Source organism: Dipodomys spectabilis, unplaced genomic scaffold (assembly GCF_019054845.1).
Source record: "Dipodomys spectabilis isolate Male_0828 unplaced genomic scaffold, ASM1905484v1 ptg000054l, whole genome shotgun sequence".
Taxonomy (NCBI): Eukaryota; Metazoa; Chordata; class Mammalia; order Rodentia; family Heteromyidae; genus Dipodomys; species Dipodomys spectabilis.
The window spans coordinates 16805587-16833485 of record NW_024870731.1 but is presented as its reverse complement, the minus strand read 5'-3'; the positions used below and the strand labels follow the sequence as shown (position 1 = coordinate 16833485).

Here is a 27899-nt window from a genome sequence, read left to right as displayed (position 1 = left end):
ATGATCAAAGCTGGCTAGTATGTTCACACTACTAATTTCAGAGCAAAATCCAATCTTGTTTGTGCTTGTCATCTCCAAAAACCAACACCTTGCCAAGCCAGCTGCAGGTTCCAGAACATGCACTAAACAAATCTACAGGGCTAGCCTCAGTGCTCCTCCTTTCGAGAATTTCACACCTATTTTACCACACAGCATGTTTTAAATACTGACATAATTCCCTAGTAAGACAAAGCAAAGACAGAGTAAGTTTATCTTAGTAGAAACAACACACCATCACTTTAGATTTCAAACATTATTGCACTTCCATAATTTGACAAAGCAGTCATGAAATAATCTGCAGACTAGTTCTAACAGACAAATAACACCTTTAAGCAGACATGACTGTCCTAAATTGTTTATTAGGTATGAATTGTACAAACATTACTTTTATTATTAGCGGTAACGGTGGAGCTGGAGAGTATTGCGCCTTCTCCATGCTGCTCGGCGAGAACCGCCGATAGTGTGGTGGAACTTGTGGCCCTTTCCAAGGCCACGACTCTTGCGGCCTGCAGAGGTCAGCCCACGCATTTCTCTGTGCTTGTGGACTGGTTTGGTGATCCACTGGGTGTCAGGATTTCTTCTGATGGCCTTATGGAATGGATCAATGAGTATAACCTCAAAGAATTTGTATGTAGAATCTTCACCAACCCAGTAAGAATTCAGGACTCTCAGAGCCCCACAGTGACGCCCAGCCCGCTCCTGGAATAGGAAAAAAGACCCAAGATCAGCCTCCTTCCTGGCTTACACCGGTAAATCTTGTTAACCATGTATCTTTCCTAGGTAAGAGATTTAAGCTATTAACTTAATTTAAAAAAAATGCAAAGCACTCTACCCTCTAAACTGTATTCCCAGCCTCAACACTTTCAATCACAACAGAAGCCAACAAAACTTTCTGCCCATGTCTTAAGATAAAAAAAACCTCCAAATAAAGGAGCACATTGGCAAAGTAAATAAACCATGTGAAGACAACTTTACTGCCCTTTGAAAGCTTAGGCCCCTCTCAAGTTTATTAATCACAAAATACCTTTTCCATGTATCATATACAAACTCAGATTAGAACACTAATGATTTTGATAGCAACTACAATGTCTAGATAAATGTCACCCCCCCACAAACCCATCACACACACTAGGTACAGACAAGGTGCTCAGTCTTTGTTAACTACCATTAATAGGTAGTTACAACAGTCAGTCAAAACCATTTACCTCAGCAACAGACTGAAGGCTGCGAGCAAACTTGAGCTGGTTAACACCATGATGGACAGGCTTGCCATAAGTTGCACCCTTAGGAACCGGGCGTTTGCGGCCACCACGGCGCACACGAATCCTGTATATGACATAACCTATACATTTAAAAAACAGGGAGACTCATTGTTACACTGGAAGGAACTTTTGTGTTAGCCTAGGCTCAAACCTGAGACGTGCTGTTGGCATTTCTGACAGTAGTGTATGTGTAACTTACTAATTACAGGAACTGTTCTACCAAAGCACTAAGAGATGACAACGGAGCAGAACATCCCAGCATCCGTAGAGAAACCACACACCTTGCTTGGCCTTGTATCCCAGGCGGCGTGCCTTATCTGGCCGGGTGGGGCGGGGCGCCCGGTGCAGCGCGGAGAGCTGGCGGTACTGCCAGCAGCGGACTCTCAGAAGAAAGCGCATCACATCCGACTGCTTCTTCCTCCATAGCTCCTGGATGTACTTGTAGGCACCCATCTTGGCTTACCTTGGAGATAAAGGCGGGTATTCAATTATAGCAATGGCAGGAGTTAAAAAACATGGGAATCGCCCGCGGCCTGCGCCCGTCCATCTTGGTTGTTTTTCCACCATCCACAAGGAAACCGCAGGGAGTGAAAATGGCTCTGCACCAACTGCAGGCGACAGTGAACCCAACACCCACCTCGGAACCCTGGAAAGCCGCGTCGTCACCTCTGCTACCCCGGCGCAGGGCAGCCCCGGGAAGCGCTCGGCTGGCGTGCGGACGGGTGATCGGAGCTGGATTTGGGCACCGAGGGGACGGGTGGCGGCGGGCGGCGGCGTGTCACCGAGATGTCGCCGCCATAGGAAAAGGTGCTGATGCTGCCGCCGCCGCGGGCAATCAGCTCTCCAGGAAAAGGCACCGACCCCACCCAACCAGGCGGCCTCACTTTGGGTCACTTCAGGCCAAACCTCCCACCCCTCAGCCCAGGCCTGCTTCAGGCTCGGGGCCCAGCACCAGTTCCCGCCGCCATCACGTCTTTCCCCGACCCCAGGGCGATGCCTCGCCACACTGTCGCCGCTCCTCATCCTCACTAGACTCCCGCCGCAGGGGATGCGGGAAGAGCTATCAGAACACAGGGTCTTCAGGCACGGATGGCTGAGAAGAAGGGAGATTAACGATGGATAGATTAGCGAGAAAAAACCCCTGCCTACCTGATGGCTGCCGCCAGACGGAAAGGAAGAGACCTTTCTCCCACAATTCCTTTTGGGCCCCTCCTCTTCTTTCCGGTGGAACGATGCGGTTTCCCAAAGCCTCATGGGACTTGTAGTTCCCGCAGCGAGTCTGGTGGGCGGAGCTAAGCCAGGATTGGGCGCAGCCTCCGGTTGTCCCACCCCGTCCTGCGCTGCAGGACTGAGCTTGAGCGTCCCGGGCGCGCAGAGGGCGGTGAGCGGTGGTGGTGATGCCTTCAACCCTGCTAGTGATTCCCGGCTAACTTGGCTGTCGCCCTCACTCCGCTGCCGGGCGGAGGCGAGTGGGAGGAGGGATCTGGAACTGGGGACTGCGGAGCTCGGTGGAGCCGCCGTTTTGTAGGTTGCGGAAGCGATAGGTTTGTTTCTGGACCCGCGGGCTCCTCCGGCGGAACTGGCCGCCTCTGCCTCCCCCAGGACGGGCGCCCACGTCCCGGCCCCCGGGAAGGCGTTCGCGGGGAGGGCGCCGCGCGAGGGGGGGGGTGCGTGAGAGGAGGAGGGGAGCCCCGTCCGGGGGTGGGGGGCTGAGCCTTCCAAAGGGGCGCAGGACCGCTGGGTGCCGGCTGCTGGGCCTCTGTCCTCCCCGGGCTTTTCCTGCAGGTGCACGCGATGTGCCAGCGTCAGAACTGCAGGTGATGGATCTGCCAGGACGAAGGTATTGGGAAGAAAGGCGGAGGAAAATGCTGGCATTGGGCATTACCTTGTTTAACTCAGAAATCGTCTGCTGGCGTGTTTCTCTTTTTCATGTCTGATATGTTGGTATCTCTATATAATACATAGCCGTGAGGTTTTAATTCCCTTCCAATTTCTACTCTTAGGTATTACCAAGGCTTGAAAATCATTTTTACATTGGAAATCAGTGCATTTCCATCTTTCCTCTTTTAAGTTTTTATTTATTAAAAAAACACACAGGTTTTCCACTTTAAGAGTCCTCACCTGCTCTTTGAATCAACAAATATTTATAACATGCCTAATACGCCCCAGACACTGACCCATAACGATTTAGGAGTGCAGCAGCGAACAAGGCAGAAATTCTAGCCTTCTTGGAAGCAAACCTTAAACAGTAAGTAGGTAATGTTTGTGTTAAGCGATAAATGCTAAGAACAACAAAGATGGGTTGAAGGGGAAGGGATTGTTGGGGGGGGGTGAAGTTCTCATCATCAACATTAGCCTGAAATGACCGCCCTTGACTTCAGCAGCGCTACCTCCCGCCTCTGCTGCTGAGCCTGGGTAGGCAGAAACAGACCTCGGGCTCTGTGGGGGCTTTTCCAGGACCGAAGGGGGTTGGAGGGTGCTGCTTCCCAATTCACTGCCATCCTGGTTACCCTTTGAGCACGCCTGATGGAAGTTGCAGTTTTGGATGGAATGTTCTGGGTTAGTTTCCATAAGGAGGTAACATGTAAGAGTAGACTTCAGGCCCTGGAATGTAGTGCAGTTCTAGAGCTTGTGCTTAGCAGCTAGGAGGCTAGAAGGTTTGCTCCTCAGGAGCAAACAAACAACAACAACAAAAGCCCTCAAACCTCTCGACTGGCAACTGGGGAGCTGATCTGGCAGAGGGAAAAGAGAAACAACAGGAAGCAGAGAGACTAATCAACCATAAGAGAAAGAAGGGATGGATGAATGGCCTCAAAGAGGAGAGGGACTTTAGATTTCAAACTGCCTGACACTGGAAACCTGGATGACTCTGAGCACCTGCCTTATGTTTTACAAGGCTATATATCTGCTTTGAGGCTAAATGGAGAAAAGGTGGAAGCCAGCTGTATTGATTTCCTATTGTCACTAACAAATCGTAGCAAGTTTCCTGGCATCACACAGCACACATTATTGACTTGTAGTCTGTAGATCAGAAATTTCACTAAGTTAAAATCAAGATCTTCATGTATTGACACCTGCAAAAACCCCTTGTGTGGTAAAATAGATTCCTCACAGTTTAATGGGATTAGTATAGGGACATCTTTGAACAATAGATGCAGCCACTTGAGTTGTGCCAGAGAGGGTCAATCAGTGCACATAGATGCATTTCAAAGGTTTATTGGTGGATTGGATATGGGGTGTAAGAGAAATGAATTGAGGGTGATTGACTACCAAGTGTGATAAAGGGGGGGATGACTCAGCAATGTGAATAATCATTGCTGACATAGTTTTCTTGGTTTTATGTCTCAGCAGTTTACCAGAAGTTGTATTTGTTTCTAATTGGTTCCAAGATTTCCTAAGGATAGGAAGCATTTCTGATTTTGTCCCTTAGTTTGTTCCTAATGCCTAGTAAATGTTTATTAAATGAATAAAAGACTAGAATTACATTTTACAATGTGAAATAGTTGCAAAAACCCATGGTTTACATACACAAAATATGTCTATATGGGGTGAAAAAGTGTTAAGTACCACATGTAGTACATTATTATGTAATGTAACACAGCATTACATAATATCTATGCAGATAGACACACATTGTAGAAGTTCTACCCACATGATGTTTATTTTTATTTTTTATTTTTAACTTTCCATGTGGCAACCCTGATGTTTGAAAGCAAGACTTGGATCTTGCTACTCGGGTGCTCCACCATGTCCCCAGCCCTTTTTGCTTTAATTTTGTTACAGATACGGTGTTTTGGTTTTTCACCTAGGCCAACCAACAGCATTAATCATCAGTCCTCCTGATCTCTGCCTCTGTAGCTGGGATTGCAAGCAGGTCCCTGATGCTATTTCTTTATATAAGGTTTATAACATCTTCCCCTGATGTTAACAGGGTTTCAGTATTTTTCTGGTTGCATAAAAATTTGTGTTTTGCTTATAAAAATAGAATAAGGGCTGGGAATGTGGCTTAGTGGTAGAGTGCTTGCCTAGCATGCGTGAAGCCCTGGGTTTGGTTCCTCAGTACCACATAAATAGAAAAAGCTCGAAGTGGTGCTGTGGTTCAAGGTTCAAGTGGTAGAGCTCTATCCTTGAGTAAAAGAAGCTCAGGGACAGTACCCAGGTCCTGAGTTCAAGGACTGGCCAAAACAAACACCCCCCCCCCCAACAACAACAACAAAAAAGGAGTCAGTCCCTAATGCAGAAGAAATGGCTCTTCAAAGAGGTTGAATAAGCTTAATGTTTTCCATAGAAGTGAACCAAACTGGGTGTGTATTCTTCAGCAACATTTTGATAAGCCTGGGAAGCAAAGCAGATAGCATTTAAGACTGCATTGGATTTTGCCTATGAAACATGTTTTTTTTTTTTGTTTTATTTTGGTTGGTTGTGGGGCTTGAACTCTGGGCCTGAGAGCTGTCCCTCAGCTCTTCAGCCCAAGGCTAGTGCTCTACCACTTGAGCCACAGCACCACTTCTGTTTTTTTGGAGATAAGAGTCTCACAGACTTTCCTTCTCGGGCTGGCTTTGAATGTAGTCGTCAGATCTCAGCCTCCTGAGTAGCTAGGATTATAGGCGTGAGCCATCGGGGCCTGGCGCTCGCGCGCGCGCGCGCGTGTGTGTGTGTGTGTGTGTGTGTGTGTGTGTGTTGTGGGGCCTGAACTCTGGGTGCTGTTCCTCAGCACTTCAGCTCAAGGCTAGCAGTGTGTGTGTGTGTGTGTGTGTGTGTGTGTGTGTGTGTGTATGTGTGTGTGTGTGTGTGTGTGTGTGTGTGTGTGTGTGTTGTGGGGCCTGAACTCTGGGCGCTGTTCCTCAGCACTTCAGCTCAAGGCTAGCAGTGTGTGTGTGTGTGTGTGTGTGTGTGTGTGTGTGTGTGTGTGTGTGTGTGTGTGTGTGTGTGTGTGTGTGTGTGTGTGTGTGTGTGTGTGTGTGTGGGGCCTGAACTCTGGGCGCTGTTCCTCAGCACTTCAGCTCAAGGCTAGCAGTGTGTGTGTGTGTGTGTGTGTGTGTGTGTGTGTGTGTGTGTTGTGGGGCCTGAACTCTGGGCGCTGTTCCTCAGCACTTCAGCTCAAGGCTAGCAGTGTGTGTGTGTGTGTGTGTGTGTGTATGTGTTGTGGGGCCTGAACTCTGGGCGCTGTTCCTCAGCACTTCAGCTCAAGGCTAGCATTCTACCATTTGAGCCACAGTACCACTTCCAGCCTTTTCTGCTTATGTGGTTCTGAGGAATCGAACCCAGGGCCTCATGCATGTTAGGCAAGCATTCTACCACTAAGCAACCTTCCCAGCCCTAACAAATAGCTTTAATAAATGATTTTCAGATTATCCTCAGTGTTTATGCATGTTCTGGATAAGCAGTTTTCACTATCAGAGCATCAGTGTTGCAAGAAACCTAAGTTATGTCATTATCTACTCTGAAGTCTTTCCAAATTCTTGAAACTAGATTCAGTAATGAAGTATAGCCACTCCAGAATCTGTTCATGTGATTCATTGCCAGTATTTGGAAGAAAATGATTGTACATTCATTGTGATTATGAAATATAACCATGCTGTGAAATATGTTCTAGAACTAAATATTTAGTAGTTTTGTGTGCAAATTTGAGTATATCTAAGCCTAAGAACCACTTAGGTATAATGTGTATTATAATATTCAGGGTATAACTTTAGATACATTTATTCCCATATAGGCAAATATATGTAATTTTTTTGTGGGTGGGGGGCCTTGAACTCTGGGCCTGGGCACTGTCCTTGAGTTCCTTTATGCTCATGGCTAGTGTTCTACCACTTGAGCCACAATGCCACTTCTAGTTTTTCTGTGATTAATCGGAGATAAGAGTCTCCTGGACTTTCCTGCTTGGGCTGGCTTTGAACCACAATCCTCAGATCTCAGCCTCTTGAATAGTGAGCTAGGATTATAGGCATGAGCCACTGGTGCCTGTCCCAACTCCTATTTCTGTAGTTGTTCTTACTGCAAGGAGTAATATGAACTGTCCCTGTAGCCAGGGTGACTTGATGGTGTTCAACTGAAGCTAAGAAGAGAGCTGGGAGAAAGGAGGTAGTAGAAAATGGCAAAAATCAGTGAGGACATTGGAAGCTATTTATCTATTTATTTTTGTCCAAGACTAGGACTTGAACTTAGTATCTGATGATTGCACTTTTTGGCTGGTGCTTTACTGCCTGAGCCATGCCTCCAACCCCATTGGAATGTTTTATTGGGCTATTTTATTGTAGTTAATGAATGAGCCTTTTTTTTCTTCTGCTTTGACACTTTTCCTTTTGAAAACCAAACACTTTGAGGAAAGTTGAAGAAAGCATCACTGAATTTTATTCTTCCTTGGATTATTTGGGAAGCTTAGGGAGATGACTCCCTTTTTTTAGTTTGAAGTGTCTCGAGAGTCATCCTGTATTACCTATTCTTCCTGAAAAAGAGCAACGACTAAGAGCTCATAGGACTACCAAATCCAGTCTTTCATTCCCTTGGGAAAAGACTGATGGAGGTGTTAATAGCATTAATGTTTCTTTTAAACAATCAGATCCAACTCTGATCGATGCTAATGACTCACACCTGTAATCCTAGCTGCTCAGGGTGCTTAGATCCATCTCAGGATCCAGATTTAAAACCAGCCTGGTTAGGAAATCCTGTGATTCTTTTCTCCAATTAGTAAAATGCCAGAACTGTGGAAGTGTATGTAGCTCAAGTGGAAGAGCACTAGTCTTGAGTGAAAAAGCTAAGCTTTGACTTCAAGTACCAGTACTGCCTCCCCCCCCCCAAAAAAAATCAGGTTTATCCTCTACTCCCAAAGTCTTAAAAATCTTACCTTAATGCCTCCTCAAGGTTTTACTTAAGAGAATGATAACAAGAGGTGAGTTTGTATGCGCATATGGAAATTGTCACAACATTCACCTCTTACAATTAACGTATACTAATACAATTTTTTTTTACTTAAATGTTTATTCCCTCCCCCCCCCCCCCCCCGGAAATATTGCTGAGTAGGCAGTTTCTTTCATGTTAGTTAAGATTTAATTAGGTTCCTGCCCCCCCACCCCCCCTCCCTTGCTGGTTCTGAGGCTTGAATTTAGGGCCTCTCATTGTTATGTGGCTTTTTCCACTCAAGGCTGATGCTCTACTGTTTTGAGCCACAACTCCACTTTTCATTAATTTGAAATAAAAGTCTCATGGACTTTTCTGAATGGGCTAGCTTTGAACTGCAGTCCTCAGATCTCAGCCTCCTGAGTAGCTAGAATTACAGACATGAGCAACCAGCACCTTGCCCTTTTAGGTTCTTATAGACTCAATCATTAAACTCTTCTTACCAAGGATATATTTTTTTTAATGGTCAGGTGAACATATCTATGTGCTTTTAAATCTAGATAATCTCTGAAGATATACAAACTCTTAATCCTAAAGGTGTGAATGGGGAACTGTCAATGGGGTTTGGAAAGACATAGCATATTTGAGGAGTTTTTTGGTTTTGGTTTTGTTTTTGGCTAGTCCCAGGGTTTGAACTGTGGGCTTAGGCATTGTCCCTGAGCTTCTTTTGTTCAAGGCTAGCACTCTACCACTTGAGCCACAGTGCCACTTCTGGCTATTTCTGTGTATGTGGTACTGAGGAATTGAACCCAGGGCTTCATGCATGTGAGGCAAGTACTCTACCACTAAGCCACATTCCCAGTCCGTGTTGTTTTTATGTAATATTTAAACATTGATTAAATTTCATCTTTTTTTAAAAAAAGGCTGTTTTGGCAGTGTAGAATTTGAGTCTTTTATTCTGTTCACAGTGATATTTGAGAGAAGATGGGAAAGGGCTGCAAGGTTGTGGTTTGTGGATTGTTATCTGTGGGGAAAACAGCGATTTTGGAGCAGCTCCTTTATGGAAATCACACCATTGGTAAGGTTATTTTTGAGTTTCTCTCTAACTCTGGTTTTGTTGGTCATGAGATGAAGTCAAGCAGGGTGATTGTTCAAAAATGAGGTGTAGGGGCTGGGAAGGTGGCTCAGTGGTAGAGCGCTTGCCTTGCATGCCTGAGGCCCTGGGTTCGATTCCTCAGCACCACATAAGCAAAAAGAAAAAAGCCGGAAGTGGCACTGTGGCTCAGGTGGTAGAGCGCTAGCCTTGAGCTGAAGAGCTGAGGGACAGCACCCAGGCTCCAAGTTCAGGCCCCACGACTGGACCCCCCCCAAAAAAAATGAGGTGTAAGAGAGAAGATAAGAACAAGGAAACATTTCTTTGTAAGTTCTTGTAAGTTTGTATTAATAGAATAACCTTTAATTTCTTTAAGGCCTACTTAAAGGATGCCACAGATTCATCAAGTTCATGAGTAATTTTCCTTTCCAAATATGCAAACTTAGGATGATCAAAGCAAAATTTCTCATTATGAAATCTATATGTCATCATTCCTTTTAACTTAATATTTATGGAAGTTTTAATACTTGTGGACATTTCTTATGTGTGTGTGCGTGAGCACGCGCACATGTGTAAGCACTGGGGCTTGAACTCAGGGCTCCTCAGTCCTGCTCATTTTAGTTTTCTGCTTACAGCTGGTGCTCTACCACTTGAGCCATATCTCCAGTTTTTTTGTTGTTGTTGTTAGTCATAGGGCTTGAACTAAGGGCTTGGGTGCTGTCTTTGAGCTCTTTTGCTCAGGGCTATCGCACTCTACTACTTGAACCACGGCTCCACTTACAGTTTTCTGGTGGTTAATGGGAGATAAGAGTCTCATGGACTTTGCTTGCCCAGGCTGTCTCCTGAACTGCAGTCCTCAGATCTCAGTCTCCTAAGTAGCTAGGAATAGGTGTGAGCCATCAGTGCCCTATAGGTTATCAGGACAGTTCACTGTTTAGAATTATAACCAAAGTTTTCAAAAAAGTATAATGTCACATGTATGATATATATTATATATACTATTTACAATATATTATACGCATGTTATATATTATATAGTTTTATATAATATATTGCATATTTATGTATATATTATAAATGTGTAATACAGTATATAGTATATACATATTATATAATTATGTATAACATCTGTTTTTTGAGTGTGATGTTAATCCATTGAATTTTACTTCTGTATGTACCTCATTTAAAACATAATTCTTTTTTTGTATGATTGAGCCTCAGACCCTGTGCAGGATATGTAGTCAATTGCTCTACTACTTGAACCATGCTCCTAGGTCTTAATATGAAATTTAAATATAAAACTGTTTATGGGAGTGATATCATGCCTCTGCTGTATTCATTAAAAATTAAGCGTATTTTCCTCTTATTTCTTGATCAGTGAAGGATTGTTGAATATTTGCTCTGATTCTTTTCTGTGATCTCAGTACTTGGAAGTTGAGGCAGGAAGATTAAGGTTCAAGGGCAGTCTTGGCTGCAATAGCAAGACTGCCTCAAAAAAAAAAAAAATGAACTCCCACTCCCCCAGAAAGGTTCTTTTCACTCAAGGGATTTACAGACCTGTTGGAGACAAACCCTGCACAAATGGAACAAATAGGTAAAATGCATTTTTTAAAAAGATCTTAGGCAAGAAGGGAACTGAAATTGGCATGTTATGAGATCATTCACTCATCAGATATTATGAAGAGCTTCCTATGTATACCTATCTGTCCTCAAAACTACAAAGGTAGAAACCCATCTGAGCTCTCAAGGTATTTACACTCCCGTTGGAGATAGATATGGAAAGATTAAACGATAAAACACGACATTACCTGGACAGAGCCCAGAAGGGACTGAAAGAGAAGCGGGTAATCATTAGCAGCGTCTTCCAAGGGTAAGCAGAGTTTTCCGGGTGCTTGCTGTACTGTAGCAGTAGCTCAGGTGAAGACAGCGGGCCCGGGGCACTGGAAGGAGGCTGCGCTGGAGCGGTGTTTAACTTGTACAGTGACAATTTGTGTTAACTTTCTCACTTTTTTGTGGTTGTTCAAGAACTCTGCAGACTGCCCAGTGGATTGCAATGAAGGGAGGAAGCAAAATGGAGGGAAGAGAACTATGAGTAGTTTGAGAGGGACTTTCACAGGAAATTGACGAAATTGCCTGGTGGGTACTTGGGATTGAAGGCTTAAAGCTCCAGCGTGGACAGGACATGTGCAGGGTCTCTTAAACAGATCCTGGGGTTTTACAGAAGACAGCAGAATTCATATTCTGGCTTGATGGCAAAACAAAGGAGGCTATTTTATTATTGAAGCAACTTTTTTTTGTTTTTTTTTGCGTCCAGTTGTGGGGCCTGAACTCTGGGCCTGGGCGCTGTCCCTCAGCTCTTCAGCTCAAGGCTAGCACTCTACCACTTGAGCCACAGCACCACTTGCGGCTTTTTTTCTTTTTGCTTATGTTGTGCTGGGGAATCGAACCCAGGGCCTCATGCATGCAAGGTAAGCGCTCTACCACTGAGCCACCTTCCCAGACCCTGAAGCAACTTTTTTTTTTTTTGTCAATTGTGGGGCTTGAATTTGGGTTGGGCCTGGGCACTGTCCCAGAGCTCTCAAGGCTAGTGCTCTAACACTTTGAGCCCAGAGCACCACTTGTGGTTTTCTGGTAGTTAATTGGCAATAAGAGTCTCATGGACTTGCTTCCCCAGGCTGGCGTGGAACCGAGATCCTCAGATCTCTGCTTTCTGAGTAGCCAGGATTACACGAGATTACAAACTAGGATTACAAGCCACCAGCGCTCAGTTTGAAGCTACTTTTAATATCAGCCTTTTAACTGTTCAATATAGTATTGAGTCCTTTGATTCTTGAACTTGTAAAAAAAAATAATTCTCACTGCTTTTTGTTTTATAGTTTTTTTTTCTTCAAATGAACCAAGGGCTAAGTGCTGAGTGCTCTACCACTTATCTACATCCCTAACCCCAGAAGAAAAATTTTTAGAAAGCACTTTGTGAATTTCCTATAAACAAACATCTTTCATTTCCAAGTAGAAATAGGGCTGACTGTATATATGATAGATAGGAAAGCTAGAGAGCTAGTGTCTAAAGGACAAGTGGGTAGTGCGCTATTTGCTGGTTTATCTGAAAGGAGTAAATTGTTCTTAAATCTGAGGAATGGAAGATTGTGAGACAATGGAGGATGTATACATGGCTTCTGTGGAGACTGATCGGGGCGTAAAGGAGCAGTTGCACCTCTATGACACCAGAGGACTGCAGGATGGGGTGGAGCTTCCAAAGCATTACTTTTCACTCGCTGATGGCTTTGTCCTCGTGTACAGCGTGAATAACCTTGAATCCTTTCAAAGAGTAGAGCTTCTGAAGAAAGAAATCGATAAGTTCAAGGACAAAAAAGAGGTAAGTGGTTAAGTTCAACATACCGTGTGAATTAGAACACTGTAATGTGGGCTGTGGTGGTTTACACACTTAAAAACTTGTAAATTGTATTCTCAATTCCTGCAATGTTGTCTTAGCCCAGTGTGTACAGGACCTACCAAGTTCTCTCAGGACCAGAACTGACTTTCTAACTTTTCTTGTTGGATTTGATTTCATTTTATGTTGTTTGAGGCCACTATTATTTTTATAATCTCCTTGATAAACAAGATTCTGGTCTTCAGCCTCACCAAAGAAAACCAGAAAGCAAACTAGCAAGTAATTAAGGGCTTCTGTTTAATAGACCACCTATGAATGCTTTGCCATGGTCTGTAATGGCTTCTATGACTTAGCTAGTGCCTGTCTTTTTCATCTTGTTTTATCACTGGGCCCCTCTCTCACTTAATGGGTGTTTTCTGTTTGTTTGCTTGTTTTTTCTGCAAAGAATTTTGTCCTGTAAGGCCCATCTGGAATTCTTTGCTTCAAGGGTTACGTGTCTGATTTGCTACCTATGTAGCCATAAAGGGCAGTGGCTAACAATCTGGTATTTTTAATTGGATTGTGAAGTTTTCTTTATTTTTGTATTAAACATCTAGAGATTATTATAGACTTTATTCACAACCTTTTAATCTTCTCATCTACTTGGCTTATTTTTGGCAGTACTGGGGATTGAACTCAGGGTTTCATCCTTGCTATGGCAGGTGTTCTATTACTTGAGTCATGTCTCTAGACTTTTATTTTTCAGGTAAGGTCTTGTGTTTTTGCCCAGGTCAGCCTTGAACCATGATTCTCCTACATATGCTTCCAGTATAGCTGGGATTACAAGTACGTGCCACCATGTCTGTCTAGTGGTTCATTTCATTTAGAGGCTAGGCTTTACTGTGTGGTCCAGGCTGGTCTGAAATTCTGAGCCCATCATTTTCCTGCCTTAAGCTTTTAAGACGCTGGGACCACAGGTGTAAACCACCACACTTTCAAATCTCTTTTTTTTTTTTTTTGGTGCCAGACCTGGGGCTTAACTGAGGACCTGGGCACTGTCCTTCAGCTTCTGTGCTCAAGGCTAGCATTCTACTACTTGAGCCTTGCTCTACTTCCACCTTTTTGGTAGGTAATTGGAGATAAGAGTCAAACTTCCCTGCTTGGGCTGGCATTGAACTGTGATCCTGAGAGCTCAGCCTCGTGAGAAGCTAGGATGAGAGGTATGAGCCATTGGTGTCCAGCTCATGTCATTTTCAGAAATAAAAGAGATCCTTTACACGTTTTCTCCCCAGTGCCACCATCTTATAGTATATATCTTATAGTATATTATAATCAGGATATTTTCAAGGACACAGTCAAGATACAGAACTTTCCAAGATCCTTCATGTTAACTTTTTATAGCCACCCATTTCCCTCCTATCCCCTTCCTTCCTTAATCCCCAGAAATACTAGTCTGCTGCTTCAAGAGTATTTTATCAGCTGACTATGGCAGTTTACACCTGTAATCTCAGCACCTGAGAGGCCAAGATTGGAGGATCTTGAATTTAAGGCCAGCCTGTGTAACACAGGTCTAAAAAAAGGAGTCGTACAGTATTTTCATTCAGCCTAATTCTCAGGAGAGTCACTGAAATTATTGCACGTACCAGTAGTTTACTCCTATTTTGCTGCTGAGTGGTGCTGGTCCTCCAAGATAATGTATGTCCAAACTAACCACTGGCCTGTTGAAGCACATTTGAGTCATCAAACACTTATACTTTTTGAATAGATTATTAACAAGGTCTAAACTTAAAATGATTAAAATGACAAGGAATGAAAGCTGTCCAGTTTTGTGTTTGCCACTTTAAACATAGATGTATGTGTGTATACATATACATAGATAGATATTATCTATATGATTTTTTTTTGGTTGGTTGGTTGTAGGGCTTGAACTCAGGGCCTGGGCACTGTCCCTCAGCTCTTCAGCTCAAGGTAAGGGCTCTGCCACTTGAGCCACTGCACCACTTCCCATTTTCTGGTGGTTAACTAGAGATAAGAGTCTTTCCTGCCCAGGCTGGCTTTGAACCATGATCATCAGATCTCAGCCTCCTGAGTAGTTAGGATTACAGGTGTGAGCCCTTGGCACCTGGCTATGCTTTTTAATTTTTTTTTTTAGGCAGGTTCTCATGAATCTTAAGCTGGCCTCAAGCTTATTATGATCCTCCTGTCTCAGACTCCTCAATGTTGGGATTATGGGTATATTACATACCTGGCTACTGTAATTATTTTCTTGAAAATGATTCCTTTGTCCCCCAAATTGAAATAGTTTAGCAAAAGCTTATGTACTTGGTATATTGTCTTGGCTTTCTCAGATTTTGTCAGTTACCTTATCTGCTGTAAGATCAAGATAGTGATACCTTTCCCCAGTGGTTACTGTAGCGATTTAAGAAGCCTATTTAGCTGGCACTGGTGATTTCAGCCTTTAATTAACAGCTACTTAGAAGGCTGAGATCTAAGTGCTTATAAAGCAACTACTGTGTGCTAGGCATAGTTGTTGATGCAGAGGATGCCACAGGGAACTATCAGCCCCAGTTCCCACAGTTTTTTTTTTTTTTTTGGATGGGGGTAGGAATTGCCTGTTTATTTAGTCTTGACAAAAGTGGTTTTATGGAAACTCTGCAGAGGCACCTTCTTCGACAAGTTTGGCCCTATGTTCCTGTTGAGACTGTATCATATGAAAATCTGGGTACACCCTCCTCCCCGCCCCAGGCTTCCACACTTGTGCCTGTTGGGTTCAGGTCACCTCAGGTGTTGGGCTGAGTAGTAAGCATACCAAATAGGAATGGATGCTTGACTTGTTCTTCATGTATTTCCTGTTGGCCTGTAATTCAACAGTAGATATTTATTAAAGATCAGCAATGACACAGAACTTAAGATTCTAGGGATACAGAACTCAGCTCTAAATTGTCTTACTTTATTTTGGTTATCTTTTTTTTTTTTGTCTGTGTGAGGCTTGAACTCTGGGCCTGGGCACTGTCCCTTAGCTCTTCAGCTCAAGGCTAGTGCTCTACCACTTGAGCTAGAGCGCCACTTCTGCCTTTTTCTGCTTATGTGGTGCTGAGGAATCAAATCCAGGGCTTCATGCATGCAAGGCAAGCATTCTACCACTGAGCCACCTTCCCAGCTGTCTTACTTTATTTTGAATCATTGCATTGCAAATCTCCCAAATATCCAGCATAGCCAAACTGCCATCACTAGCTTAAACTGCTATCCTAGACATCAGTTTCCAAGTCTGTCTTCCATTTGTGCTTGAGTGACTTTCCCTGTTAACTTAAACCTTAATAGTTAGCAACTGGCAGTTCACTAGGGAAAAGGAGTGAGGTGAAACCTTCCTACCATCCCAGTCACACCTGAAGATCCTACTAACGAAGCAGGTAGTTATATGGAAATGTTCCTTCCTCAACTGTTTGGCCTGGACACCTATGCTGGCAGAGTGTAATCTTTCAACCTGTTTTCTTCCAGGTAGCCATTGTTGTATTAGGAAACAAACTCGACCTTTCTGAGCAGAGGCAAGTGGATGCTGAAGTGGCACAACAGTGGGCAAGAAGCGAGAAAGTGAGACTGTGGGAGGTGACTGTGACAGACCGGAAAACTCTGATTGAGCCGTTCACTTTATTAGCCAGTAAGCTCTCCCAGCCCCAGAGCAAGACCAGCTTCCCTTTGCCTGGGAGAAAAAACAAAGGCAACTCCAGCTCTGAGAACTAAAAGTCAGACTCCACAACGGCATGTGAACAGTGATCCCCAGTAAGTGCATAAACATGGTACATAAGATGAATTCATAAAATAGGTCCTTCATGCCTACCTTTGGTCCTTAGGGAACCCTACAGAACCCTAATAATGCACTGTAGGTTGTAATTAAACTATTGGTATGTTTATTTCTATTGCCTGATATAAAATATATTCTCATTCTTGTTCAAAGCCTTTTATTACTGATGTTGCACTTGTCAAAATAGTAAAATAAGTTTGGAAAGCACCCAAGTAGCACCTACGTAAGCCCCAACCTGTCCAGAAGTTACACTAACTGTATGTAGCTGTATGCATGTAAGCCATGCAATATTTAGGATTTTAAAACTTGACAGTATACTTATATTGGAGCAATGACACTACAAACTTCGGATAAGCTAGTTTCTTACCTTGTGGATATTTTGTTATACAAAAGTCGTTTTAGTTTTGCTCCAATCATATTTAATGACTTGAAGGTAGTAGTTGTCTAGTCACATGCAGTAAAATATACCAGAAAAATACCGGGCTACCCAGGGTAAGGGTTTGTATTCAGGCTCTCACTTGGCATCTTGCTCAAAGCTAAGAGTTCTTCCACTTGAACCACACCTCTACTTCGGTTTTTGTTTTTGCCAGTTAATTAGAGATCAGAGTCTAAAAGACTTTTCCATTTGAGCTGTGATCCTCACACCTCAGCCTACCAAATAGCTAGGATTACAGGCATGAGCCACCGTTGCAGAGCTTGTACTGTGGTTTTATGATTTTGGCAAGATGTGAGCAGTGGGGTTAATTATATTTAGCAGTTTGACAGCTTTACAACTTATTTAAGAAGCAGTAGCCAGGCATGGTGATCTAAATGTATGACTTGAGTACCTAAGAGGCCAAGGCAAGAGGATCTGCAGTTCAAGATCAGCCTTTGCTATGTGAAACCCAATTAAAAAAAAATAAAGTAGGAAGTGTTTGGTTACAGCTGTGAATCAGTGAGTTAACTAGTAAACTTCAAGGTAAAAAAAACTGGAAAAAAAAAGCCATTATCAAAGCGTATTGACATCAAGTCAATTGTAACATCTTAAATGGATTTTTTGTGTGTGGGGGGGTTTGAACTTAGGGCCTGGTATTTGCTAGGCAGGCACTCTACTGCTAGAAGGCACAGCCTTAACTGGAGTACTTGGATGATTAGTTGAGTTCAAACCAAGAATTGCTACATATAAAAGATAATACAGGGCTGGGAAAGTGGCTCAGTGGTAGAGTGTTTGCCTCACATGCATGAGGCCCTGGGTTTGATTCCTCAGCACCATGTAAACAGAAAAAGCTGGAAGTGGTGCTGTTGCTCAAGTGGTAGAGCGCTCACCTTGAACTGAAGAGCTCAGGGACAGTACCCAGGCCCAAAGTTCAAGCCCCACAACCGACCAAAAAAAAATACAATTGCTGATACTGTTTTAACTCTTTTGTATTTCTCATCACAAGTACATTTTTAGGCCAAAATGTTACCAGATATTGTCATTCATTTATTTTTTCCTACATATTTTACCCCTGCAGTTTGCTTTTTTCCCCACTATGTTAATACCCATATATTACCAGGTTCTTTAAAATACTATAATGAATGTATGTACACTCGGGTGAGTTTTTCTGAAGAAAATGGACAGAAGAACTGCCCTAAGGTGGTTCTCCAACTTACCTGTGGGAACTTACTTCTTAAGTGCTTCTACCACAGCATCTGCAAATTAGAAAATCCTTTTAAGAAGATGCAGGAAGGTGATTAGACCACAGGGGTGTCCTCTCATTAATTGGATTAGTGTCCCAAGAGGGCTGTTTTGCCTTCTCCACCATGTAAAGACAGCCAGGGAGCTGGAAGCATGTTACTATAGTAGAGAATCTGCCTTGCAAGCAGGAAGACCTCAGTTCTCCATACTGCTAAACACACTGGTAGAGCCAGGCACGGATGGCTCACACCTGTAATTCTAGTTACTCAGGAAGCTGAGATCTGAGGATCATAGTTCAAAGCCAGCCTAGGCAGGAAAGTCCATGAGACTATTATCTCCAGTTAACCACCAGAAAAGTGGAAGTGGCACTATGGCTCAAGTGGTAGAGTGTTCGCCTTGAGATGAAGAGCTCAGGGACAGACCCCAGGCCCAGCATTCAAGTCCTATAACCAACACAAACCACACACTGAACTTTTCTGCCCCCCACATTAGAAGTAATACATTTGTAATTTAAAAGAAAGTAAAGACCACAGGAGTTTGTCTTTGAAACCCAGAAAAGGCTACATGGGTCTAAACCATCTAAGACATCTCCAGTTCTTGAATAGGTAAAGATACCTACTCATTAATTAAAACAGCAAGCTGTAAGGAACAGGCAGAAGAAAACAAGTGAACAACAGCAGAATCAAGTTTTTTTTTAATGTTGTTTATTAGCACAGTAACAAATGCAGACGTAAGAAGTCTACAACATAGAACCAATCCACTGAGCGACTCCTATTCCACGCCTTACAGTTAACAGCTTAAGGTATTTCACTACAGGATTTCCAAGTTGATTTAAACCTCTAAAGTAGATTTGCATATAAAATAAAATACATTAACTATTCATTTCCTACATGGTGTCTTATAGCCATGTATCCATTATATATATATAATATATATATAATGAGATGACAGTCTCTAAAAACTCTGTTAAATATCAATGTTCCCTTCCAAGAAGGGAAAGCAGATTTTACATAAATGGCTGTGTATAACCTGTACAAAATTATGTTGTTTTAAAATTAAGACTACAAGCAATTGAGCCCAAATATCTAAATGTACATTCTTTTCTGTACTGTGTATCAGCTAATATTGCGGAACTAGTGACAGTTTTTAAAAGTTGCTATTACCAATTTTTCCCACTGTAGCAAGATACCTTAAGTTACAACAAAATCTTAGGAAATAAGACTGAATAATATCTGTTATAGAAATATCCTACTCTTTACCAACTCCCACCCTCCCCCATCCCTTCAAAATCATAAGCAGCTCTCTTCTGTGACAGACAAATAATGTAGGAACTGTGAAAACCCAGTTTATGTAGCGTATCTCTTGGTCCATTGTCTGGCCATTCTGTCATGTTCTGCTCTGTTGGTCATATACTGAGTGGCAATACTTCCTACCAAAGGGTCGGCTGCAAGAAAAAAATGTAGATTACTTTGGAGAAAGGAAAAGAACATTTTAAAACTACAGCAAACTGGACTGCTTAAGTAGAAATGTACAATAAAGCAACTGTGATTAAACCAATCTTTGCAACTGAAATGTCACATGAAGTGTAGCAAGGGGGTGGTAAGATTATCCTAGCAAAACAGGAAGTGCATGTGGCTTGCTTCTTTTACTCTAATGTTTCTCCTAACTGTTTAGGCCAAGTTGGGTATGGCCTGGAATGGTCAAGGTGGGCACTCCACTAACATGTACTCTGTTCACATGGAACATGGGAAATGTTAACAAGTACTCAGCTGCTGCAATGGAACATTATTTTCTTCTACAAAAACTAATTTATAAAGTAAAAATCTGGGCCCACAGTTGGTGTTTCTCTGAAAGTACAATCTCAAACATTGTGGTTTGGGGAAGAAAAATAAATTTTTTTTACTGAGTCAAAAACAATCACAATTCAGTACTAAGTATTTAGTAAAAGAAAAATATGTACAAAATTGAGCACATCGGCCAACAGATATGGAGCAAGTGCTCTGTGAGCCCACAGGCACCCAGAAGGGAAATACTACAACAAGGAGAAGGATCTAACGTAAAAAACTCAAGTAAACAGCCGCAGCTAAGTTTTCAGTTCAAAATATGTGTTCCCTACCATGTAAGGGTAGAGTTGCTACATTTTTCACCTACTAGATTGAACTTCTCAAAAATGTAAAAAACTGGTAGAAAAATAAAACAAGAATAATCAATCTTACCGGGATTACAGTCTGTAAGAAGTGAGCAGATAGAAAGAAGGACTTTAGAAATGGTTAGTGCTGGACTCCAGTTATCTTTGAGTATGTCCAAGCAAATAACTCCTTGACTGTTAATATTACAGTGATAGATTCTTGTCCGAAATGTAACCTACAAGAATAAGGCAATGTCAACACTATTCAAACAACAAACTTCCTACTAAATTTTCCACTGAGTGATTCTGATAGAAAACAATCTCCCAGGTAGTTTAAGGTAGTCTGACAAGACTGGTAAGATAGAGGTTAGAGGGTATTCCCTGATACCACTTCTCAGGGATTGTCATTCTCATTTTCAAGTACTATCCACTGACAGAAGCAAAGGAAGTTCCATACTTAAAGTCATTTTTAGCAATTTTAATACCTTTAAAAATAGTAACATTTCCAAGTTTCAATAGTTGTTTGCTGACCTCTTGTGTTAGCTGGTAGTAATGCACTGTTTCAAAGTAAGTAAGCTTCAGAATCAAATACTGAGAACCTTAAATCATCCTACTCATTAAAAAATATAGCAAACTCTAGGCACTGGTGGCTTGTGCCTGAAATTCTAGCTACTTGGGTAGTTGAGATTCGGAATACTGAGGTTCAAGGCTAGCCTAGGCCAAAAACTCCTGAGATTCCATTTCAGCCAATAATTGGGCAAAGGTGACATGTGCCTATCATCCCAGCTACAGGGGAGGCTGAGATGGGAGAGCACATTGGTACTAGACAAGGCTGGGGGGGGGGGGGGGGGTAATTCTCAAGATGCCACTGCAACAGAAAAGGATATAGGCCTGCCATCAGCGCTATAGTGGGAAGCATAAACAGGTCTAAGAACAGATCCTACTAAAAATAGCAAAAGCAGGGGCTGGGAAGGTGGCTCAGTGGTAGAGCGCTTGCCTTGCATGCATGAGGCCCTGGGTTCGATTCCCCAGCACCACATAAGCAAAAAGAAAAAAGCCGGAAGTGGCGCTGTGGCTCAAGTGGTAGAGTGCTAGCCTTGAGCTGAAGAGCTGAGGGACAGCGCCCAGGCCCAGAGTTCAGGCCCCACGACCGGACCCAAAAAAAAAGCAAAAGAGAGATCAAGTGGTAGAGTACCTGCCTAACAGCAGGAGGCCACAAGATTCAAACCTCCTCAGTGTTGCCTCTCCCAAAAGCAAATGATTTTATATACTGTACAAAATTAAGAGATGTCTTTTCGACCACACATTAGGTCCAGACATTACGTCTACGCGAATGACAGACTTACCAAGATGGGAGTTGTCCATGGGCGAGGAGTCAGTAATAGACATGTCAATACAAGTGGCAGGACCTACTTTGACTCCCACATTTTAATTTGTGAAACATACTAGAATACACCAAAGTCCACAAATCCCCTGTAACTTTACCTTTTTGTTAAAAAAAAAGAGATATGTGTGTGTGGGGGTGTAATTCTTATGCCATGATGGTACCCACGCCTCTCAGGCTACTGGTGGGTGGTAAGAGGTGGTGGTCTGGGTGCTCCCTGTCTATCCTAGTGATGGAAGGAATGGAACGTAAGAAAAAAGATAACAGCAAGGAGATTCTGATGATCTAGTGTTTTAGTACATAGATATTTGAGCTGTTAAAAAGCTTTTTTTTCCAGCAGGATGAAAATAATGGATTAATTCTCATCTGCTAACAAGGTTACTTCTAAGTAGTACAATTTTAAGCATTCACTCCTAGAGATGGTCTTTGTCAATGAGGCAAAAGCAAGCCAAGGACCCAGCTTGGAATGCTCCTATAGATGAATACCTAACACAGGAGTTAAGAAGTTTTAAAAACTTCCATAGGTATTTGTAAGCTTGAGCATAAGCGGCTTCCTCACCTTTGGAGGCTTGAAGGGGTACTCTGGTGTGAAAGTGATGTCCAGGAAGAAGACACCGCCTTCATACACAGACCCGGGAGGCCCTAAAATGGTCGACCTCCACTCATAGATGTTGTCGCCTTTGGGACCAGCACTGTAAAACAAAGCAATAGGTAAGTCAGTCATGGCACTTTTTAGAAAAGGGAATATCACCTCTTTCCATCCCCTTCTTGATGCTGAAGTGAACAAAACCCACCAGCCTTCAGATGATGAAAAGAATGTTAAATTCATTGTAAACTCTTCAACTCTCAAACCTCTCCTTGATGCATAAAAAAATGCAATAATTAAAAAAAATATCTTAGCACACAGAAGCTACATTAGCGGCAAATTACAGTCCCCTCTCTCCCCCAAATAGCTACATCACTTGTGATCATTTTAAGTACCCAAATGTTCCATTCGGAACTACAGACTAGCTCTTCCTCATCCTCCCTACTACTGGGGATTGAACCAGCATGGTAGCAAGGTTCCCCAGGGTCTTCCTCGCACGTTATCTCCACAATCTTACCTAAACACAGTCTAACAGACTGATACAGCATGTTGCATTATAAACTGAAGGGTGGGAGCAGGGCAGTGGTGCAAGTTATTATTATTACTCTTACCCTAGGTTTTTTAGGTATCCAGGGAGTAGTAATTTCCTCTATTGAGACTATAAGATAGGCCTAAGAAGAGTTAATATTTAATCAAGTGGTCAAATACATGCCACTGTTAAGAAACACACACAAGTTTTTTTGTTCTTATGGAGCTTGAACTGGGGGTCTGGGTGCTGTCCCTGAGTTCTTTAGTTCAAGACTAGCTTGCTATACCACTTTGAGCTACAACTCCACTTCTGGTTTTCTGGTGGTTAATTAGAGGTATGGACTTTCCTTCCTGGGTTGGCCTTGAACCAGCATCCTCAGATCTCAGCCTCCTGAGTAGCTATGGTTACAGGTGTGAGCTACCAGCGCCCTACCACACACAATTGTAAATTAGGCAAAATAATTAAGCCACTATCCCAGTGACTTTGGTCACATACTCAGAGTATGTGAATCTATGATTAGATTCTTGTATGGTAAACCTTTATTCAGCAATAATGAAGTACATGGCTCAAGTGGTAGAGCCTCTACTTTGCGTGAAAAAGCCCAGTGAGAGCATGAGCCCCTCAGTTTGTACCCCAGTACTGATACACACAAAAGGCATTCTATAATCCTAGCTACTTGGGAGGCTGAGATCTAAGGATCATGGTTCAAAGCCAGCCTGGACAGGAAAGTGCATAAAACTCTATCTCCAATTAAGCTGGAACTCTCAGAGATGGCACCCAAGCCTTGAGTTCAAGCCTTTGACCTGCATGCACACACACACAGGGTATTCTAATTTGGATGCTACAAGATTATGAGGGGAATCAGGATGCTTTCCTGTACCATCTGATCAGCCATCTTACCTCCCTCCGTTTTGGCAACCTGTTGCTGCACAGATGTGATGTGCAAAAGACTGAGTGCAGAAGCAGATATGCAAGCCCAGCTGTTTTCTATTAAGCCAGACAGTAAAGCAATTTGCAAGTACATAAAACAGTGCTACTCTTTGAAGTTTTTTTTTTATTTAGAAAGTAGCTACTTTCATTAAAATGATATTTATATTAATGTTTTTATTTTAAAATCACCGCTATTTAATGCTTAATCTTAAGCATTTACTTAAAATACAGTAAAAATCCAATTGTTAACCATATAATCAAAAGCTCCGATTTGAAATAGTGTATCCAGTGGAAGAGCTGATCAAGATGCACTGTACACATAAACTGACAGGCCAAATTGAAACCCCTTTGTATAACTACTTTGAAATAATAAAAGTAAAGGGGGAAAATTTGGACACTGGTGATTATTCCTGGAATCCTAGCTATTCAGGAGGCTGAGCTCTGAGGATCAATAGCTCAGGCAATTATCTAAAAAGCTGGAATAAGAGGTATTTGTTAGGCAGCAATAAATAACTGCTCCACCCTGGGAGTGTAGACTCAATCATAATTTGATACACAGATTATCCCTTAACCAAAAATGTCTGGAACCAGAAATGTTTTGGATTTCAGATTTGGGGGGATTTGGGAATATTTGCATATACCTAATGAACTATCTTGAGGACAGAACCAAGTCTAAACACAAGTTACTTAGGTTTCCTATATACCTTCTACACATAGCCTGAATTTTTAATGCTCCTGCCTTTGACAGCAGTTTCACATGAGTTCAGGTGTGGGATTTCCACTTAAGGTGTCATCTCTGTGAATAAAACTCAAATTTTTAGATTAGAGACACTCAACCTACCACCTACCACATCTTGGGTGAAAATGTAAAATACATGTAGATTACGTTTGTATTTGTTCCCACTCCCAATTAAACTCTTGTAAACCACCATTGACTATGAATGGTTTGATACCCTGTAGCCCTTGTCACATCAGATGAAACTGGGAGGCTGAGGGAGATTGCACAAACCTGCATCCTAGCTACCTAGGAGGTGGAGATTGGGAGATTGTGGCCCAAGACCAGCCAGAGCATCTAAGTTCTCGAGACCCCCTTCTCAGCCAATGACTGGGGTTGGTGATGTGTGCATGCTAACCAGGCTATGAGGGAAGTACATGGCTGGGTACAGTGGCTTGTGCCTGTCATCCTCAGTGACCTGGGAAGCACAAATTGGAATGTTGCGGCTCAGGCTGATCTGGGCATAAAGCAAGGTCCTACTTTGCAAATAACCAATGTGGAAAAGCGCTGGAGGCATGGCTCAGGAGAAAAAAGTACTTGCCTAGAAAGGGCAAGGCCTAGCCAGGCACCGGTGGCTCACGCCTGTAATCCTAGCTACTCAGGAGGCTGAGATCTGAGGATCACAGTTCAAAGCCAGCCCGGGCAGGAAAGTCCTTAAGAATGTTATCTCCAATAAACCACCCAGAAAACCAGAAGTGGTCTGTGGCTCAAGTGGTAGAGTACTAGACTTGACCTGAAAAGCTGAGGGACAGCACCCAGGCCCAGAGTTCAAGCCCCATCACTGACCAAAAAAAAAGTAAAAGGTCCCACTCTCCAGTTTACTCCCCAGTACTTGAAAAAGAAACGAAGCCAGATATGGGACCTGTGATAAAAGCTTCTACTGATATTTAATTTGAACACTGGGAAATATCTAGCATGAATGGACACGATCTCACTGTCTTGCCTTCCCCCTTCCTCTTAGCTTAGATGTTCTTTCTTTTCTTAACCTCTTTCTAATACACTCTCAGACAGGAGCAGAGATAACTTGGCAGAGATGCAAACCTTGCCAGAGTGTAAATCAAAGGGCTCAAGGTTACTCCAGCAGCAGGATGCAAATCTACTTTCAAAAGGCAAGTGACCAGACTGCCCAACCAGGAGGCCTTTCTACCAAAAGGGGGAGCTCTTCCTCTCCTTTCAAATGCAGAAATTCCTACTGTCAAAAGCTACTCACCTAAAAAAGACATTTCCACAAAAGTGAAGCTAAAAATCAGTTATCCAAATACAAGCAAAATTAAATTGGAATTCAATTCTCCATATGTTTGTTCTGATCTCATAACTGCATGTCTAAATACCATTCCAAGAATATAAAGCAGACAGAAAAACACCAAACTTTGGTAGTAGAAATATATATAATTTTCTAAGTTTTTTTTCCATAAACTTCGACTTCCTCCAATCTTTCCCATAAACAGACCCAAGAAGTTCAGCAATGTGTTTGTGTAAAGTCATAAAGCTTGCAAGTCAGTTCTGGCCAAGCCAATTCTGGTCTTCAGCCTATTCCTTCCACTATACCCACAAGGCTTATAAAGAAAAGCTTGTGATGTGCTAAAAGATGTTTATTTGTTTTGTATTTCTGGCTTCAGAGTTTCACTAGAAACCCTAGGCCAGGTTGGTCTCTCACTCACAATCCTGTCTCAGCCTCCTGAGCACTGGCATTAAAGCTGTTTACCACCATGCCTGGCTTTAAAACTTCTGAAACAAAAAATTGACTTTTATTTGTAGAAATGAGTAAGTTGAAAACCACACACATAGTACTATGGTACTTAGTGGAGATTTCAGTAAAAACATGACAAGGCCCAAATCTTCCAAATCCCTGCCTTAATAAAAGACAAAGACTGCTTTGTGGAAAACAAGCATCAGTTCAATTCAACTAACTGATATGGCCCTAAACTGCAAAGAAACAACTTGGTCTCCTCTAGAGCTAATAGGCAGGTAACAGAACCTGGCAACCACTTTTCCTAGCTCAGAGGTTAGGTTGTCCCCAGATGTACTTCAGGAACTTGGATCCATTCTACTCTATTCTAGGTTGCAGTGGCACTGCAACCGGCAGTCATTGGACCTTGGGCCAATGATAGTGAGGACTCACTATCACCCCCTGCTGGGTGCTGGGTGACGGGCAGGCTGCTGCACTCTGCTCCTTCCCTCTCCACTCCTCTGTAGGACTCACAGAGCTGGCTACTCATGCACTTGTGGAGTCACCAGTTTGTCTCTGGACCCAGGACTGTCTGCGATTGTACAGGGCTGAAGGACGGGATGAGTGAAGCTGGGCCCAGTATACAAAATGTGGAGATGAGCTGGGAAGGGAGTCACCAACTCTAGCTTTAAGTGACTCTCCACTCTGCTGTGTGCACCCACACAACACACCCTTCTAGCTGAGCAACAGAGCACACACTTCACAAAGCTAGGCCCAGAGCAGCTGCTGAGAGGAACCCTGACACAGGACATTCCATCACTGGCCTTGTACTGGGGCCGGCAAGCCAGCACAAGATTTTCAACTGACTTGTAAATCAACCCTGAGCAGGCATCTGCACTCCATGTTGGCATCATGTGCTTCCAAAAATGACACTAGGAGTTATTTAATATTTAATACCAAAGGATTGCAAAGCAGTATCCTCAAATAGAGATGGCTCCTAACAAAAATGTTATCTTCTAAGCATATCCAAATTACCTACAAAACATACTTTCAAAGAACTAATTTCTAAGGTATGTGCTATGGAAAAAGCCAAAAGGCAAGTCGTAAAGTTCTGAAAGGAGGGGCTAGCATGTAGCTCAACAGTAAAGCACTTGCCTAGCAAGTGCAATACCCTGGGGTTGATCCCTACTACAAAAAAAAGGCAATAATAATAATAATAATAAAACAAGAAGCAGTTGCTCCAAGCCTAAGGTAATCCGTGACTGCAAAACACAAACACTAAAGGATCAAAAATGAGGCAAGTGGAGATATTTTAACCTTGTGTTTCTTTCCTTCTGACCAAGATTGAGCCACATATTCCACATAACCCTCCAGGCTCAGGAATCTGTGGTAGCTCTAAATGTTGGCAGTATGGCAGGAAAAGGTTTGGCCAAGTATTTATAAGAAGCCCTCTGTGACAGGCAGAATTCTGAGGGGCTGCTCTATTGCATCTCAAATGTGGGCAAAGCGGTGACACTCCCTAAACCAGGTGGTCTCAGATCTACCTTAGACTCAGACTTTACTGACTTTTGCTAGCTTTGCAGAAGCAAGCCGCTATGACAAGCTGCCCACAGAAAGGCTAGAGAACCACCATGAGGCTGCCAGGGGCCCAGAGCAATAGACAATGAATTCAGCCAACAGTGTGAGCTTGGAAGACTTCCCACGGAGGACACAGGCCAGCCCTGACCGCAAGTTTGAGAGACCTTAAGCAGAGGACACAGCTAAACTCTGCTGGGTTTCTTGACACTCGTTAACTGTGCCCACTGTTTTGAACTGATAAATTTGCACTATTGTTA

General features: G+C 42.9%; 3 protein-coding genes across 11 annotated transcripts in view; 1 reads left to right on the top strand and 2 right to left on the bottom strand.

The window, feature by feature from the left end:
* Window positions 1-382: 382 nt before the first annotated feature.
* Rpl15 (ribosomal protein L15) lies at window positions 383-2518 on the bottom strand. Its single transcript, XM_042679904.1, has 4 exons — window positions 2451-2518; window positions 1583-1764; window positions 1245-1381; window positions 383-738 (listed from the first exon to the last, which is right to left on the bottom strand). The coding sequence occupies exons 2-4, from the start codon at window positions 1752-1754 to the stop codon at window positions 433-435; spliced, it is 615 nt and encodes a 204-aa protein (XP_042535838.1). The 5' UTR covers window positions 1755-1764; window positions 2451-2518; the 3' UTR covers window positions 383-432.
* A 131-nt stretch (window positions 2519-2649) lies between these two features.
* On the top strand, window positions 2650-16551 carry Nkiras1 (NFKB inhibitor interacting Ras like 1). 8 transcript variants are annotated; one of them, XM_042680279.1, is made up of 6 exons: window positions 2650-2845; window positions 3087-3141; window positions 3399-3549; window positions 9110-9219; window positions 12369-12610; window positions 16103-16551. In XM_042680279.1, exons 4-6 carry the CDS (start codon window positions 9126-9128, stop codon window positions 16343-16345), a joined length of 579 nt encoding a protein of 192 aa, XP_042536213.1. In that variant the 5' UTR covers window positions 2650-2845; window positions 3087-3141; window positions 3399-3549; window positions 9110-9125; the 3' UTR covers window positions 16346-16551. The 8 variants fall into 8 exon arrangements, with proteins under 8 accessions (XP_042536213.1, XP_042536215.1, XP_042536211.1 ...); XM_042680281.1 differs by lacking the exon at window positions 3087-3141; XM_042680277.1 differs by lacking the exon at window positions 3399-3549.
* Window positions 16552-18748: 2197 nt separating this feature from the next.
* The window catches only part of LOC122108131 (ubiquitin-conjugating enzyme E2 E1), a 58984-nt gene continuing 49833 nt past the window's right edge, over window positions 18749-27899 (bottom strand). For both annotated transcript variants that reach the window (XM_042680105.1, XM_042680106.1), the window contains exons 4-6: window positions 22135-22267; window positions 20280-20427; window positions 18749-19507 (exon numbers count right to left, since the gene is read on the bottom strand). In XM_042680105.1, coding sequence (XP_042536039.1) covers window positions 19410-19507; window positions 20280-20427; window positions 22135-22267 — 379 coding nt within the window. In that variant the 3' untranslated portion in view covers window positions 18749-19409. The remainder of the gene's footprint in view (window positions 19508-20279; window positions 20428-22134; window positions 22268-27899) is intronic.

What these genes read in the sequence shown, in the direction of transcription:
- Rpl15 (XM_042679904.1), bottom strand. Translation starts at nt 1,754, where the DNA reads ATGGGTGCCTACAAGTACATCCAGGAGCTATGGAGGAAGAAGCAGTCG. An exon ending in GGGATACAAGGCCAAGCAAG is followed by an intron (nt 1,382 to 1,582) that starts GTGTGTGGTTTC and finishes TTAAATGTATAG; the next exon opens with GTTATGTCATATACAGGATT. An exon ending in GCCTTCAGTCTGTTGCTGAG is followed by an intron (nt 739 to 1,244) that starts GTAAATGGTTTT and finishes TTCCTATTCCAG; the next exon opens with GAGCGGGCTGGGCGTCACTG.
- Nkiras1 (XM_042680282.1), top strand. Translation starts at nt 9,126, where the DNA reads ATGGGAAAGGGCTGCAAGGTTGTGGTTTGTGGATTGTTATCTGTGGGG. An exon ending in TTATGGAAATCACACCATTG is followed by an intron (nt 9,220 to 12,368) that starts GTAAGGTTATTT and finishes CTTAAATCTGAG; the next exon opens with GAATGGAAGATTGTGAGACA. An exon ending in AGTTCAAGGACAAAAAAGAG is followed by an intron (nt 12,611 to 16,102) that starts GTAAGTGGTTAA and finishes GTTTTCTTCCAG; the next exon opens with GTAGCCATTGTTGTATTAGG.